A 16,195-nucleotide genomic window follows, 5' to 3' on the forward strand; every position below is an offset into this window, starting at 1 on the left:
GTAAAACTTTTCGCAATCGATATGCATACCTACTACATTAATCCAAGACTTATATCACACAAGATGTTATGGGTACTGATGAATGCAGATTGACTGAGAATGTACTATATTCCATTTGTAAGGTAGTCTACGCTCATCATTATGAATAGACTAGTGTTGTACCCGATGACTTATCATTGCATGGGTGTTGGCATATTAAGATTTAAATAAAAAAAAATTAAAAGAAATGTGTCGTCGGTCATGAATTCGATCCCCATTTTGAATTTTTACAAATACCATTTAAATATAATATTTAATTGTTTAATATAAAAAAAATGGTAAAAACTACCTACCTACTTACATACATATAAACAATATAAAACACCTATAGAAAAAATTATTAATTAATTAATTAACTAATTAAATACATTTTCAATAGATGGCGGTAAATTCTCTTCCAAGCGGAAACATTAGTTGCGATCAGTATATATAGAAGTTTTTTCTTTTGTTATTGTATTCGTATATACATAGCATTTTAGCTGTGACGTACATATACGCTACCATTAAGCCAGCAGTTTGGCTTAATGGTAGCGTATATATTTAGCACCTCTGAGGTCAAAGGTTCGAGTCCTCGCCAAATCTGCTGGTTAGATTTGGGGGTTTTGTGACTCCAAATCGATCGTTTCTCTATCAGAGTTTGCCAATTTTATCTGATCATTGCTGAAACAGTTCCTGAAAATTGGTATTAGATATATTCCTGTTGTCACAAAAAATCTACCTGTGTATAATTTGTAATAATTATGCACAGTAATCTGAAATCTATAGATATCTCTATAATTTCTTATTTATTATATGTATAAAAATTGTAGACAAAAAAAATCTAAAAATAATCCATAGATGTCTCTATGACTATTTATTTCTGATTAATTGTTATATGCTATATATTCTGATTGTACATATATGTATTACTGTATTTCTGATTTCTGATTGTGTATGTATTCTGTATTTCGTTAACGTACACCCGTCGCATTGGAGCGATCTGTAATGACGAGTGTATATTGATTTGTAACAATAAAAATAAAAATAAATAAAAAATATGTATGTATGTCGAATAAAAACGACTATTATAGCACGGCGAGCGTTATCTCAGACAGACAGACACATATAATAGCGATATTATATTATTAATAGATAAGTGCACGTGCCAAATTTTAGTCTGATCTGTACCACTTGCTGCTCTGTACTATTTTCTAAAACGCTAATTCACTGCTGCTGGGCGTAGGTGCAAAATACCCCCCCCCCCCCTCCCGTTTATTTTCAAATTGATACATGAAACTAGTATGGGATCTCATTAGCATCTGGGGTGGTACCTTGTGGATTTGCACTTTAGCCAATTCGAAAACCTTGTACTTGAAGTATTTCGAAACGCAATTTTGAGGAGGCTTTTGTGTAAAACACCAAATAAGATGGCGCCATCGAATTGGGCAACAGTTGGCGCCAAACAAGTGCTCACTAAAAACGCGCGACAGAATCGAAATGTAAAATTTATATGACAGATGCGATCGAATTTCGAATTTTCATTAAGAGAGCGCTGTGGTCGATTATGGAAATGCGTGGGAGGGAGTGTCGACGCATTAAAAAGAAAAAAAAAATAATACGCAAAACCCTTTACCGAAAATGTTTAAAAGGTTGTGGATTTATTTATACGCTGCGTTTGAAACTTTTGTGTCGTGTCGGAGAAATTCGATCCTTACGGCTCAATCTCGCCGTGCGCTCGATCTTCACGGAGGTGTATCTCGGCCGGAATAAGAGCAACACGATCGTTTTGAGTTTCGACGGGTTCCAATGATTCAGGGTAACATCGTTCGGGTCCTCGCGACCGTGAATCATCGCCGGGGTTCGCGTTTTTAATCGTCAATTCCAGTAGTTGCGAAGCGTGGGTCGCGGCGGTTTGTGGCGCGTGCTCGAACCGCCTGCCCACACCTTTATATGGACACCTCTATGTCTTATTAAATCATGATGTTTTTTCCTTTTGACAGGCAACTCGCCGCAAACCGGACAGAACTTACTATCGCCACTTCGATCAGTTTTACCTCAGCACTGTCTCGGCTACTCTTGATTTTTGTAACACCCGGTGGCTGTTAAGTTGCCGGAGAAAACCACTTTTATGACATTTTCACAGGAAGCCAAACGGCTAATCAACCAATAGAAAATTTAACGATTGCCTAGCTTAGTCTGTGGAGCTAAGAAGACAAACTGAAGATTCTCATATTTATTACTAATTTTATTCGACTAATGAAATACTTGTTTAAATGAAATATATTTATCTGATTAAGAAATCACCCATATGTATGTGTCTGCAAACATTAAATCAAGTGAAATATTTTTCAGGACATTGTCTATGGAAGCATTCACACAGAAAGTGTATTAAAGAATACTTAAAAACACTGAATCGTACGGCAGGGGCACGTTCTTGGCCTTCTGTGGTGAAAAAGTGAGTCTGACACCCAGGGCTTTTTTTTTCGACAAGTTTCAAAAAGCTTCTTTTACATTTCTTCAAATATGGGAATCGCCATTATCGATCACTATCAAACCTACATATGTCAATACAAGGAATTTCAGCCTGGCTGGCATAGCATAGATCAAGCGTGCTAGTGATTTTTACTAGCCTCTTCTTACTTTGCTTTCAATTTTTTCGTCTGATTTCGTCTGGCGAAATTTGGGTTCTTATCCGATCGTTTTCAAACTTTGCCATTTTGCTTGATTTTTTACATGTGCGAAACTATATCTGTGTATAACCGCGTACCTTTCTGTGTGTTTTTATAGATAATTTTGCAAATGCAAAAAAAAACGCTAGCACGCCTTATCTATACCGTCACGATTATTGGAAAACGTTTACCCCCTGGAGTGTTTTCGGTGATGTTTTATCCTTTTTTGACAGCCATCGATAGCGGTGATTCCCACATTTGAAGTAATGTAGGAGAAACTTCGAAATCAACATTGACATAAAGATACACCCATCACAGCTGAAAACCACGAGCACGTCCCGTGCCCTACTTTTGAGTGTGTTTTTACCATTAACGTGTGTGTGCCATGCCAAGTTAAAATATGGTTTTAAATAGTGTATTTTCCGATATTCTGTGACTGGGCAGCTTTCACTTTCAATTTTGTAGCCAAATATTCCAAAAATAATTCCATTAAGTAATCTGTAAATATGAAATTTGAAAAACATCCCCGTGAGGCCCAAATCTAATTATTTAGTTTGGATCATTGTGACATTACAAGAGAGCACAATGCACCACAATGGTCGAAAAAAAAATACAGAGAGATGACAATAATAAAAATATATATAGAAAAACAAAAATACACTTAAACACAATCATAAAAAACATTACAACAATGCAAAATGAATTTACACAGTTGTCTTTCTTGACATTTCGGTAAACAAGACATGAGATATTAGCTATTTACAATTCAACCAAATTGTTTTCAGCAATCAATAAGAAAGCACTAGAGAGAGTTTCTTTGGAAAACTCATATGCGAAAAGATATGAAAAGTGAAAACAAAATACGCCGCTTTGAGAATGAATACAATTCTGGATATCACCCCATGAAACCGACTACAATACATTTTAAAATACATAATACAAGACAAAGGATCGACAATATGTAGATATATGTATTATATCAATATGTAGATGTGTCTATTATATTATTAAAAAATAGACATGTAGCGTTCGAATCCATTCATGCAAGTTGCCATGAATGGAGTTGGAAAAAATTATGCAATACTACGACAAGTCGATCAGTATGCTAATTGCCATTCATTAAAATGGGCATATATAATTTTGAAAACGGCCAAGTAATATTATGTATATATGAATAACCCGTTCCTAGCCGGCTTTATTGTTATACGACGAGTGAAAAAATAATATATATATACATATATATAAATATACGTAGACGTGTGCGAGAGGCTTTATGTGTTAGCGCTTATTAGGGAATTCCGATTATACGGAGACGATTTATTACCGGTTTAACGAGTTTTTTTTTAAAGGTATTATATGTAAAAGATTAAATGTTAGCTCACTTTTTTCCGCCAATGTATATATTTATTGTGTATTTACGTAGATTTTCCTCGTGTGCGAAATTTAAAATGAAAAGCGTGCATAATGAAATTGACACATATGTATATATTATATATGTATATATAAATATGTGTATAGTTTTAATTTAAAAATTATTATTTTTTATTTTTCTTAATCGTGTTCGACCGCAAAATCGAATGAAGTGTCCTTCGTTTCTATTAGGGCTTATTTATAATTCTCAGAAATTATCATTGCGAAAGTTTGCTTTTTGAATATTTTATAATAAGATGTTCAATTAACACTTAATTTATGATCCGTGTCAGATGTAGCACAACTTTTTACGTTTTATATTAGTGATTTATTTGCCGATGATTTTTAATCATATGCAATTAAATGTTTGACATTTGAATACACAATAATATATTGGGAAACTTAAAAAATTAAAACACATCATTGAAAATCGTATCCTTCAGAATTGAACTGGTTCAAATTTTTTAGCTTTTACTTTATATTTGATGAAAAATTCTTGAGATATTTCATCTAAGGAATTTGAAAACTTTCTTTTCGAGTTTTATTGTTTTGATTCTAAATGTATTTTTTGCAAAATAGACTAGTGGTTAGCATATATGCTTTGAACAACGTGGTCAAGGGTTAAAATCCGACTGGTTTCTGCTGGCCAGATCTTGGATTTGTGACTCCACGTCGATCGTTTCCTATCAGAGTTTGCTAATTTATCTGATTTTAATTGAAACGGTTCCATTAATTTGGCAACCTTGCCCATTTTGTCACAAATCTCGAGGTTTTAGCAATTTCGAATTTCGCAGAATTCGCATAAATGTCTATGTGGATGTTAATTGATGTCTATCTACTGAATTTCGCTGAATTGTTAAACAATGTTGTAATTTACAAATTTGATCATAGATGTCTCTGTGGATGTTAATTGATATGTGTTTACTTTGTATATTTCTTATAACTAGTCACCGGAGCCTGAGGGGGCCGTGTATTGTTCAAAGGTTGTAAATGCATTGTTCAAGGTTTGCCGAACAATGGATAGCACTGTGACTATCCTACCTCTACTTATAACACTTGTACCAAATGTACGATGTTTCTGGCCAGGAAGGTGCATTGGGGTTACCTGATAGGCCTTCCTGGTATACATAAATAAAAAAAATGTAGTAGAACATGGATTTTATTTGACATATTAGTACAAAAACATGCTTTCTAGAGTCAGAGAACGAAGTTTGACAGTTCAACAATACGAGATTCACAACAATCTGATTTGAGGTCCGATTCGGTAAATTTGCTACAAACAAATTGTAAAATTTTCTTCTTCTACCTCTTCTTTAACTCTGTCTTAAATTGAATCAATATATTAACACTCATTTATTTTAACATTTTATTTACATTGGCATTGATGCAAATTTAAAAATTTGTCCTGGTGGGGGTTTAAGTACCCCAGAATGTGATTTAGACTTTGTTTTGGATTTCGGTAGTCAGGATGATAATCATCGGGATTGTGGCTGTTGGAATTACAACTATTGGTATTTAAAATATCGTAAATTTAATTCATATTAAGACCTTGTTATACCCGTCGCGTGACAATCTCGCGTCTCGATTAGTCCCATGCACTTTCGTACGTATGTACCTCTCATTAAAAATGCATTTAAAATTGATCACCGACGTACTGTTCGCCGGTGATTGATTTGCCGTATGCGAAAATTTAAACCGGCCATTATTTATGCAAATTTTTATTTTTTTACAAAGAAATAAACGAGCGAATACTTACATACACACACACACACCTGGCGGCCGCGCCCCGACGCGACGGATCGAGATAGTATATTTATACATTTTATTATAATTATTTATTGAATTTGATATTGCACATATGTATGTAATACCTCGGTTTACTTGTCGTCGAACGATAAATTCGTAATTGAATATTGTAAACGTGTGACGGAACTTAAGGGGGACTTGCGATAATTTTGTGACATTTCTTTGGCCTCGATTCGCCACAATGACGGTTTTATCTGTTCTGAATGTACAAAAAAAAATATTCGAAATGTGTTTCAGAATGCAAACAATCAAGATTTATATTTTTGTTAAATGTAAGTTGTTGCAGCGACACGATATAAAGCAGTCTGGATTATGTACTTTCGTACGAAAAAATTATCATGTTTTAGATTGAATTATTATCAATCGATCTACGTAATGTTCGTGCTCGCTAATTGACATCATTTTTTTGTTGATTTAATTAGCGGTACGAAATTCAAGCATACGGAGAGCACTCACTGTTTTGTGGATTGAAATTGTTTTTATTGTTTCGTGCTAACAAATAAATTCATGTATCCAAAGTCTATGACGCAAACGATCACGTTATTTAACCTTAAAAAAAATTGATAATACATTAAAAAATTAAGGAAACTTATTGTATTTGGAAAAAAAACACTTATTTGGAGATTGGTAAATATCGGATAGATTGCTTAATAGCCTGAAATAAATGATTTTATTGATTTTCATAATCAAAAATTACTTTAACAATTATGTAAGCGTACAATTAAGAACGATTTTGTTGCAAATGATAACTATGTATGTATATAAATGCGAAATTGCAAACTCGATTTAAATATAATGAAAGTTTGTAAATCTCTGGCAATTTGCTATCATTAGGAACAATTGACCAAAATCAGTATAATTTAATCATCATACGTAGTGTTTGATATTCGTGCCAGAGAAAAAAAAAAGAAAATACGGAATGATCTCATGACTGTCAATGTCGTATAAATTTATAAGAAAAGTTTTCTAACTCTCTTATATACATATGTACATAGAACTAAAATGTGCCACGTGCATTTATTTTAAATGTAAGTAATGGATTATGTATTATGTAATATATTTTATATGAATTGTTGTGATATTTTTGAACTTTGGTTCTTTCATTTAACATTTATGCATATTTTACTAAAGTTAAACATACTTAAAATTAAACATACATTCCCTATATTGTTTAATTTTCAAAGTAATTACTTAATTTACTTGATAGTAAATTATCTTTCCGTTTGTTTCCAGGTTTTTCACTCCAAATTCAATATTTTACAAATCAAATTCAATATTTTTCATTTCGCATTAATTAAATATTTTTCATTTCAAATTAAATATTGGAAAAATTGAATCAAACAATTGGATCGCTTTTTAATAAATTTATTTTAATGCTTAGTTGTAATCTTTATTATGAAATTTGTTGATGAAAATACATAAAACAGGAAAAAGTGAACATTAAATATACATACATACATATCTTACATAGCACTTTATAATACATGATTTATTTATTTTATACATAATTTTATTTGAAATGAACAATATTGAATTTGATTTGTAAAATATTGAATTTGGAGGGAAAAACCTGTATATTGATTTAATAATAATAAGCAAGGCATATAGGAGTTTGGGTTACATTTTTTGACTATCCAAGCCCTTTAAATCCCATAGTGCTGTTAAATTTCTTTTCAAATCATTTGTAAGAAGTCATCTGGAATTTGCAAATACTGTTTGGAATCCTTTCTATTGTGTTTATGTTAATAATTTAGAATTTTTTTATGTACATGGCGTTAAATAAATGTATGTAAAATAGGTTTATAGCATGAAATTTATCCGTGGATTACAGGCTTTAGTTCCCTGCTTTGGTGGAAAGTTTTGATATTTGCTCTTTTAAAGTGTGGAAGCACTATTTGTCCTCTAAATATGCAATTGTTCTGTTTGATCATGACAACATCCACTGTTCAAATTTGATTAGCACTAACATCGTACATGTGACTTAGGGATATCTTGGATTGTTTCCATTCAAAAATGGCATTCGATTTTCAACCATTGCAACAGGTGGATCGATTCATCTTAAACTACGCATACTTACATACATAACATCATCTCGACTACGTGTCGATCATGAGCAACAAGGTATTCCTTCAAATTCGACTATAAGATATCGAAAACTTATTCTTTCTTAGTATTATTATTATCTTTTTTAATTTCAGCGAGGTGTTCAAAATCAATATCGCGCAGCTTCCATAACTCCTCATGAATACGATGAATTTAATAAGGTCAATAAAGTCAATAAGACTTTTGCTGTGTTTGTTTATATTTAAGCGATTTCAAAAGGACAGAAATAAAATTAAAATGTAATTAACCAATTTTAAATTTACTTTGTATAGAAACGAAGACCATCCAAAAAGTCTCGCAAAGAAGAAAATCTTGAAGATCTCAAGCAAGAATTAGATATCGACTTTCATCAGATTTCACTATCGGACTTGTGTGAACGATTAAAAACAAATACTGAACGTGTTAGTATAATATTATGGTTATTGATACAATTCTGAAACTTTTATTTGAATCGTGTGTGCTTATGTAGGGTTTGACTCATACAAAAGCGAAAGAATATCTCCAAAGAGATGGTCCGAATGCACTTACTCCACCCAAGCAAACTCCAGAATGGGTTAAGTTTTGCAAAACTTTGTTCGGAGGATTTGCTCTTTTGTTGTGGATTGGAGCCTTATTGTGTTTTTTCGCTTATGGAATTCAGGTAAATTATTGTGAAAGCTTTATTATAATATCTTAAATTTGAACGTACATAATATGTGTGTATATGTATAACTAATTTATTATAGTTAAGTACTTCAGAAGAACCGACCGAAGATAATTTATATCTCGGAATAGTGCTAGTCTTTGTCAATATAGTAACCGGCATCTTCTCATATTATCAAGAAAGTAAAAGTTCAAAAATTATGGAATCGTTCAAAAACCTGGTACCTCAATTTGCCTTTGTAATTCGTGAAGGAGAGAGATGGAAGATTCGTGCAGAAAACTTGGTGATAGGAGATCTCGTTGAGGTTAGTGAATAATAATCATCATGAAATTTGACTTTATTTGAGATTTGAATTAAATTAAGAGTTGAATTTTAGGTTAAATTTGGCGATAGAATACCTGCTGATATAAGAATTGTTGAATCGAGGGCATTCAAAGTAGATAATTCAAGCTTAACTGGGGAATCTGAACCTCAATCCAGGGGGCCAGATTGCACCAATGAAAATCCTTTGGAAACTAAGAATCTTGCATTTTTCTCTACAAATGCTGTCGAAGGTATTGCTAAAGGCGTTGTGGTATCTTGCGGAGATCATACTGTAAGTGTTTTAAAGTAATAAGTAAAATCTTACGTGTTTTATGATGAGTTGCTTATATTTTATTGTAATCAAAGGTGATGGGAAGAATTGCTGGATTAGCATCTGGTATAGACAGTGGAGATACTCCAATTGCTAAGGAAATTCACCATTTCATACACATTATAACTGGAGTTGCTGTATTTTTTGGCGTCACTTTCTCTGTAATTGCTTTCATTTTGGGCTACCACTGGCTAGATGCTATAATTTTCTTGATCGGTTCGTATACTAATAAAAGTTTACATTTGGTCATTTGTATCATGTATTATAATATTGTTTATTGTCATAGGCATTATCGTCGCCAATGTTCCGGAAGGTCTGCTCGCTACTGTGACAGTTTGTCTGACGTTGACAGCTAAAAGAATGGCTGCCAAAAATTGCCTGGTTAAAAATTTGGAAGCTGTCGAGACTCTGGGTTCAACCAGCACGATCTGTTCGGACAAAACTGGAACTTTGACTCAGAACAGAATGACCGTTGCTCACATGTGGTTTGATAGTCAAATTATCGAAGTGGATACAAACGAAAATCAATCTGGGGTCAAATATGGTAAATACTCAAATAAAATGCATCAGCTAAAAAAAGAGACATGCCAAAATTTCAAATGCGAATTTTATGCTTAGATTATTTGCTGATTAGTTCGAGATTTTATGTAAATGTTTATTATGTGGGTTTTTCCTCGTTTAAAATGCTGTGAGGGTAATTTTTAAATCAAAAAGTAAGATATTTTATCTTTCATATAATATTAGTAGTAGTTGTATCTTGGTATTAATAGTATGATTCACCCAAGACCTAAATAACATAAAAGTTAATGTTCTTATTCTAATATTATTTATTCTTATTCAGATACTACTAGTCTTGGATTTAAGGCATTAGCTCGTGCTGCAACATTGTGTAATCGTGCAGTATTTGAAGAAGGACAAAACGTTGTTCCTATTCTAAAGAGAAAAGTCAACGGAGATGCTTCTGAGGCGGCTCTTTTGAAGAGTATGGAATTAGCACTCGGTGACGTAGAGCTAATTAGAAATAAAAACAAGAAAGTGTGCGAAATTCCTTTCAATTCCACTGACAAGTATCAAATCTCCATTCACGAGCCTGAGGATTATAACGATACCAAACACGTTTTAGTAATGAAAGGAGCACCTGAAAAAATACTTGAAAAATGCTCTACTATATACATAGATGGAAAGGAACAGGTAACCAATATAATATTATATTACTAGTGTTTCGGAAAGGAATTGATACACGAATTAAAATAAAATTATATGTTATATATAAATATAATGTAGGGTAAATTATGGGCACGCGCACGTATTAATAATGGTAAAATGTTGAGTGCGCGCATTACGCGCTCACCGATGAATGAATGTGTGTGTGTCTTCGTGGATGTGTGTACGTTCCCGCGCAGCGCATCTGGCGCAGACGTCACCCGTTCAAAGTCAGGTGCTCAATATCAAGACATGTCAGACGATCCACACCCCCCCACTTTCCCTCTACCCCTCTTCCCCCCGTCTCCTCGACGCGATCGGTCGTCGCACCACATCCCTATAGCGGATGCTTAAAATGCACTCATTGGTCAGAATGTATCATCGTTGCTCTAATTGGTCAAAAGTTTTAGTTCACATGGACCACTCCACGCTGATTCGATTTGCGCCTCGTTCATGTGCATTTATATTATTAAATTTCTGTAGACACAATATATATTCCTGGCATTCTAAAATTTGTTATTTTGAAATCTCAACGGGTTGGATTGCTAAGTGTATAATGTGCCACTTTTATTACGATTATTATTACATGCGCGTGCGCCTATAAATTACCTAACATTATACATTATACTACACATAACTTTTTTGATTAACCTCTTATACGTTTCACATGGTTTTCGTGTAAGCGGTTATTTTTTATATCCCTTATCTCTTATCTGATCGTTTTCATACTTTGCCATATTGCTCATTTTGGTCATCAATATAAGTTAAGGTATCATCCGCAATTACGATGGTGAAAAAATATCGTATTAGACACGTTTGAAAATACTGCATCGTATTACACGGTGACGTTTATCTGTCACATTCATCATTCACATCGGTAGTTTCATTACTTTTCGCCCTGCCATCTCGCTGTCAAATTTTAATTATTTAAACGCCTATAACTTTTTCTTTTTTCACTCTATATTTTATAAAATTTGCTTTATAGGTTCTCGTTATCTCTAACATATAAATATTTATAGTTTTGTGGAGGCTTGCTTTATGCAGGGTGGCAACACTGTTCGGTGGATCTGACAGAATGACGTTTATAACCTCAAATAAAAAAAAAAAAATTCTAACCAATACAGGCTTAATATATGTACATAGATCAAACAGTAATAGTGTTATTTTTAGTTATTAGTTATCAGCTGATTTAAAAGTTCTACTCCGGTTATATAACTAGTAAACTAAAATTTTTTTAAATAAAAACCCTGGTAAAAAAACTTTTTTAAATACTAACCTTTTAGTTTTTCGTGTTTCAATTCCTTTTCAAAACCACCCGTTGAAATCAACGGGCACAACACTAGTTATACATAGTTATTGTTCGTATTTTGATGATCATTCTAAAATTTTAGATCTTAAACCAAGAGATGAAGGATGCCTTTAATGAAGCGTATCTCGAATTGGGTGGCCTCGGTGAACGTGTGCTCGGATTTTGCGATTTCGTCCTTCCGGATGATAAATATCCTATCGGTTGCAGATTCGACTCGGACAATCCCAACTTTCCGATTGAAAATTTTCGATTTGTTGGCTTGATGTCGATGATCGATCCTCCGAGGGCTGCTGTGCCCGATGCTGTATCTAAGTGTCGATCGGCCGGCATAAAAGTCGTCATGGTAACTGGGGATCATCCGATCACGGCAAAGGCCATCGCAAAATCTGTAGGCATCATTTCTGATGGAAGTGAAACCATCGAGGATATCGCTTTTAGAAAAAATATTCCCATTTATGAAGTTGATCCACGCGAAGCTAGAGCTGTAGTCATACACGGATCGGAACTTCGAGAATTGAACTCGGACCAATTGGATGAAGTTTTAAGGTGACTGAAAAAACAATTTTAATTCATGAATTTTAAAAATATAATATTATAGTGTGCTAGATATATAAAGGTAGTTCCAGTCTATATTAAACTAGTATTATGCCCGAAATTCCAACGGGTGCTTTCGGATTGATACATGATTTAAAATAAAGTTACAATATGAATAGTTATAATTAATCGGAATCGGAACTGAAACAGATATCGGGAATCGGTTATGCCAAATAAATTATGCAATAAAAAATAATAATAAATAAAAGTCGAAATCCGAATCGGAATCGGATAATATGAAAAGTACGTATTTTTATTTTTTATTTTACATATATACCAGGAAGGCCTTACAGGTAAATCCCAATGCGCCTTCCTGGCCAATTACAAATTGCAATTACAATTACAAATGCAGCATTTTTATTACAAGTCGTTGAAATTACGAGACACTGAAAAACTCACAAATTAACGAGACATCTATGAATTGTACATAAATTTTATTGTACATCAATCATACATCAAATAGTGGTGACATAGTAGGTAGGAAGAATTTTCAGCCAATTTTTTTTTCCGGGAACCATTTCAACAATGAAATCAGAGAAAATTGGCAAACTCTGATAGGAAACGATCAACCTGGAGTCACAAATCCAGGTCTGACCAACAGCATACTCTGAAAAATACATTTTCATTCGAGGCCCGGGCAGGTATCGAACCCCGGCGCCTCTAGACGCTAAGCAGAAGCTTAACGATCGAGCTATGCTGCTGGTTATCGCGTGACGTAAGCAAAAATGTATGTTTAATTTAGAAAACCCAAAAACCACAGCTTTGTGTAAATAAACCGTTCAATCCCGTGATCTGAAATTAATTTTATTTTTCAAATATCGTTAAAATATAAATTAATTTCAATTAAAAATATATATTTAATTGTTTAATATGAAAACAAAAAAAAAATTCAAAACCTCGCTAAATAAAATTATTATAATTACGTATTTTTATATGGCGAGAACGAAAAATTTCAATCAATGTTTAAAAAAAAGGCCATTCGAATATTCTACGATGGTTTCGTTGCTAACTCTCTGAACTCAGGTATACCTATAAGAGGATATTTGTATTCGCTTGAGGGTTCGCGGATTCGACTCCGAATGAGAATTTATACAAAATTTAGGATCTCAAAGTTTATCGATTAATTAATTATGTTCGGCTAGCGTTAGGACACACACACACACACACACACACACACATATTTACGTCTTTATATGTATATAATAATAATAGAAACCAAATCAAACGAACGGCTAACTGTCGATGAAAAACTATGAAGTGAGACTACACATATTTTCATTGAAATAGTAGATATGTATGTATATAGAAATATTATATTAAAAATTTATAGTGTATTTATTATAATTTTAGACATCATGCTGAGATTGTATTCGCTCGAACTTCACCTCAACAAAAATTGATCATTGTCGAAGGCTTTCAACGTATGGGTGCAATTGTAGCAGTGACAGGAGATGGTGTCAACGATTCTCCTGCTCTTAAAAAAGCTGATATTGGTGTGGCTATGGGTATTACTGGCTCTGATGTATCAAAACAGGTAAATCAATCTTTCAAAAATTGAGGTATTTAACAGCATAGATATGTATACAAAGGCCTGGCCCGAGGGTATATGGCGCCCCTAGGCAGATTGGTTTCAGCGCCCCTCCCCCTTAAATTTTTCCACAGTAAATTTCATGAATTTTATGTTGAAGAAAAATATATTAAGACAAAAACAAAATATTTAATTTAAATATTTTATTCTAAATAAGTAGGTTTTATGTATAAAAATGAATAAAATAAAATAAAATACGAATAACTATAAATAAATTCGGTAGTGAAGACATTAATTTATATTCAACAATAAATTGAAGAATTTTATATAGGGACATTTCTTCTTTCGAATATGATTGGTTATTTAATTTCGTGAAGCAAATCCATCCCTGATATTTCTTCATATGTATATATACATACATAAGTTTCAGCGGTATTTTATATAAAATACAATTCAAAATTACCATTCGTACCGACGCCAGTTTGCTGTTTTACAAGTTTTATTCGTGAGTCGTTGAAACTTTCTACGTTCCTCGTAAATTATAATATTTTACAATCAGTATTGTCAATTCAATTTTTCAATTAAATAATTAAAAAAAGAAAAATTAATTGTCTATGGCGCCCTAGGCATTGCCTAGTCTGCTGCACCTTTGAGCCGGCCCTGCATATACATACACATGTACAATAGATGCTATCACTGATGTAAACTTTCAGGCTGCTGACATGATATTACTTGATGACAATTTTGCTTCGATTGTCACTGGTGTTGAAGAAGGTCGATTGATTTTTGACAATTTGAAGAAATCTATTGCATATACGCTGACATCCAAAATTCCTGAAATGTCACCTTTCTTGGCTTTCATCACCTTAGGAATTCCCCTTCCCCTGGGAACAATTACCATTCTCTGCATTGATCTTGGAACTGACATGGTAAAATTTATATAATATTATTTTATAATTAGTCTAGGCAACTTTGTCGGTGTCCATATTTAATGTAAAAAAACTATTAACCAATTGAAAAAATATGTAAAAAAATACAGGTACCAGCTATATCTTTAGCTTATGAAAAAGCTGAATCCGACATCATGAAACGGCCCCCAAGAGATCCTATCAATGATAAATTGGTCAATGAAAGGTAATTTTATTTTATTTATAAATTACTAACATTATACACGCCCATACTTACCTAATGTACACTTTACTGTAACGACTGGAAATATTTAATGTTTATTATAAGTATTATTTGTTGATTTTATAGACTCATTTCAATAGCCTACGGTCAAATTGGAATGATCCAAGCAGTTGCAGGGTTTTTCGTATACTATGTTATTATGGCTGAAAATGGTTTCTGGCCAATGAGATTATTCGGTATTAGAACACAGTGGGATTCGAAATCTGTAAATGATTTACAGGATTCGTACGGACAAGAATGGGTAAGTGATTTTTTTTTATTTATTGTATGTTTTTGATATATAAATATTAACTACATTTTTGTATAATATGTTGGATTTCAGACTTATCGTGAGCGAAAATTCCTCGAGTACACTTGTCATACTGCTTTCTTCATATCCATTGTGATTGTGCAATGGACCGATTTGATAATTTGTAAAACTAGACGAAATTCCCTCTACGAACAAGGAATGCGAAATTGGGTCTTGAATTTCGGATTAGTGTTTGAGACTATGGTAGCCTGTATCCTTGCGTATACACCGGGTATGGACAAAGGGCTAAGAATGTACCCTATCAAGTAAGCCTCGTTTTTACCCCTGAAATAGTCATATGCATATGTAATTATGAATTGCTTTAATAATTTGTAAAACATTTTTAGATTTGTCTGGTGGCTGCCTCCTATGCCTTTTATGGTCATCATCTTGATTTATGATGAAATTCGACGGTTGATTTTACGTCGATATCCTGGAGGATGGGTGGAACGTGAAACTTATTATTAACTGAAATTCGAATACTGTGTGTGTAAAGTATTAAATTTACATTATATGTAAAATATTTATTATTTTTCATAAAATAAAGGTTTTTGACCATAAAAAATCTTAAAAATTAAATGTTTAATTAAGAATTTTGACTTCTACCTTATTCAAAAATGGACCTAAAAATCTTAAATAAATATTTTCCTTCAGAAGTTATTATGATATTGTAGAAACCTACTTCCTTTGGAGTCATTGGTTTTTACAGATTTAGTTTCATCAGCCTAATCTAGCCCCTTTATTTACTAGTCAACTTTTCCTCAATCATTCAGAATACGTACCCGAGCCATTGAAATT

At 33.0% G+C, this 16,195-nt stretch overlaps 1 protein-coding gene across 1 annotated transcript; it reads left to right on the forward strand.

The window, feature by feature from the left end:
• The first annotated feature begins 7,905 nt into the window (after positions 1–7,905).
• LOC143912174 (sodium/potassium-transporting ATPase subunit alpha-like) lies at positions 7,906–15,966 on the forward strand. Its single transcript, XM_077431406.1, has 16 exons — positions 7,906–8,024; positions 8,102–8,167; positions 8,279–8,407; positions 8,476–8,646; positions 8,732–8,953; positions 9,026–9,244; positions 9,319–9,499; positions 9,570–9,827; positions 10,125–10,474; positions 11,878–12,341; positions 13,740–13,923; positions 14,631–14,846; positions 14,957–15,051; positions 15,175–15,349; positions 15,431–15,663; positions 15,745–15,966. Exons 1-16 carry the CDS (start codon positions 8,013–8,015, stop codon positions 15,863–15,865), a joined length of 3,096 nt encoding a protein of 1,031 aa, XP_077287532.1. The 5' UTR covers positions 7,906–8,012; the 3' UTR covers positions 15,866–15,966.
• Positions 15,967–16,195: the final 229 nt, after the last annotated feature.

This window comes from Arctopsyche grandis, chromosome 5, assembly GCF_051622035.1.
Source record: "Arctopsyche grandis isolate Sample6627 chromosome 5, ASM5162203v2, whole genome shotgun sequence".
Taxonomy (NCBI): Eukaryota; Metazoa; Arthropoda; class Insecta; order Trichoptera; family Hydropsychidae; genus Arctopsyche; species Arctopsyche grandis.

Excerpts from the sequence above, each read along its gene's own strand:
- LOC143912174 (XM_077431406.1), top strand. Across the intron at positions 10,475-11,877 it reads ACATAGATGGAAAGGAACAG|ATCTTAAACCAAGAGATGAA; the intron begins GTAACCAATATA and ends CTAAAATTTTAG. Across the intron at positions 15,052-15,174 it reads GATAAATTGGTCAATGAAAG|ACTCATTTCAATAGCCTACG; the intron begins GTAATTTTATTT and ends TTGATTTTATAG.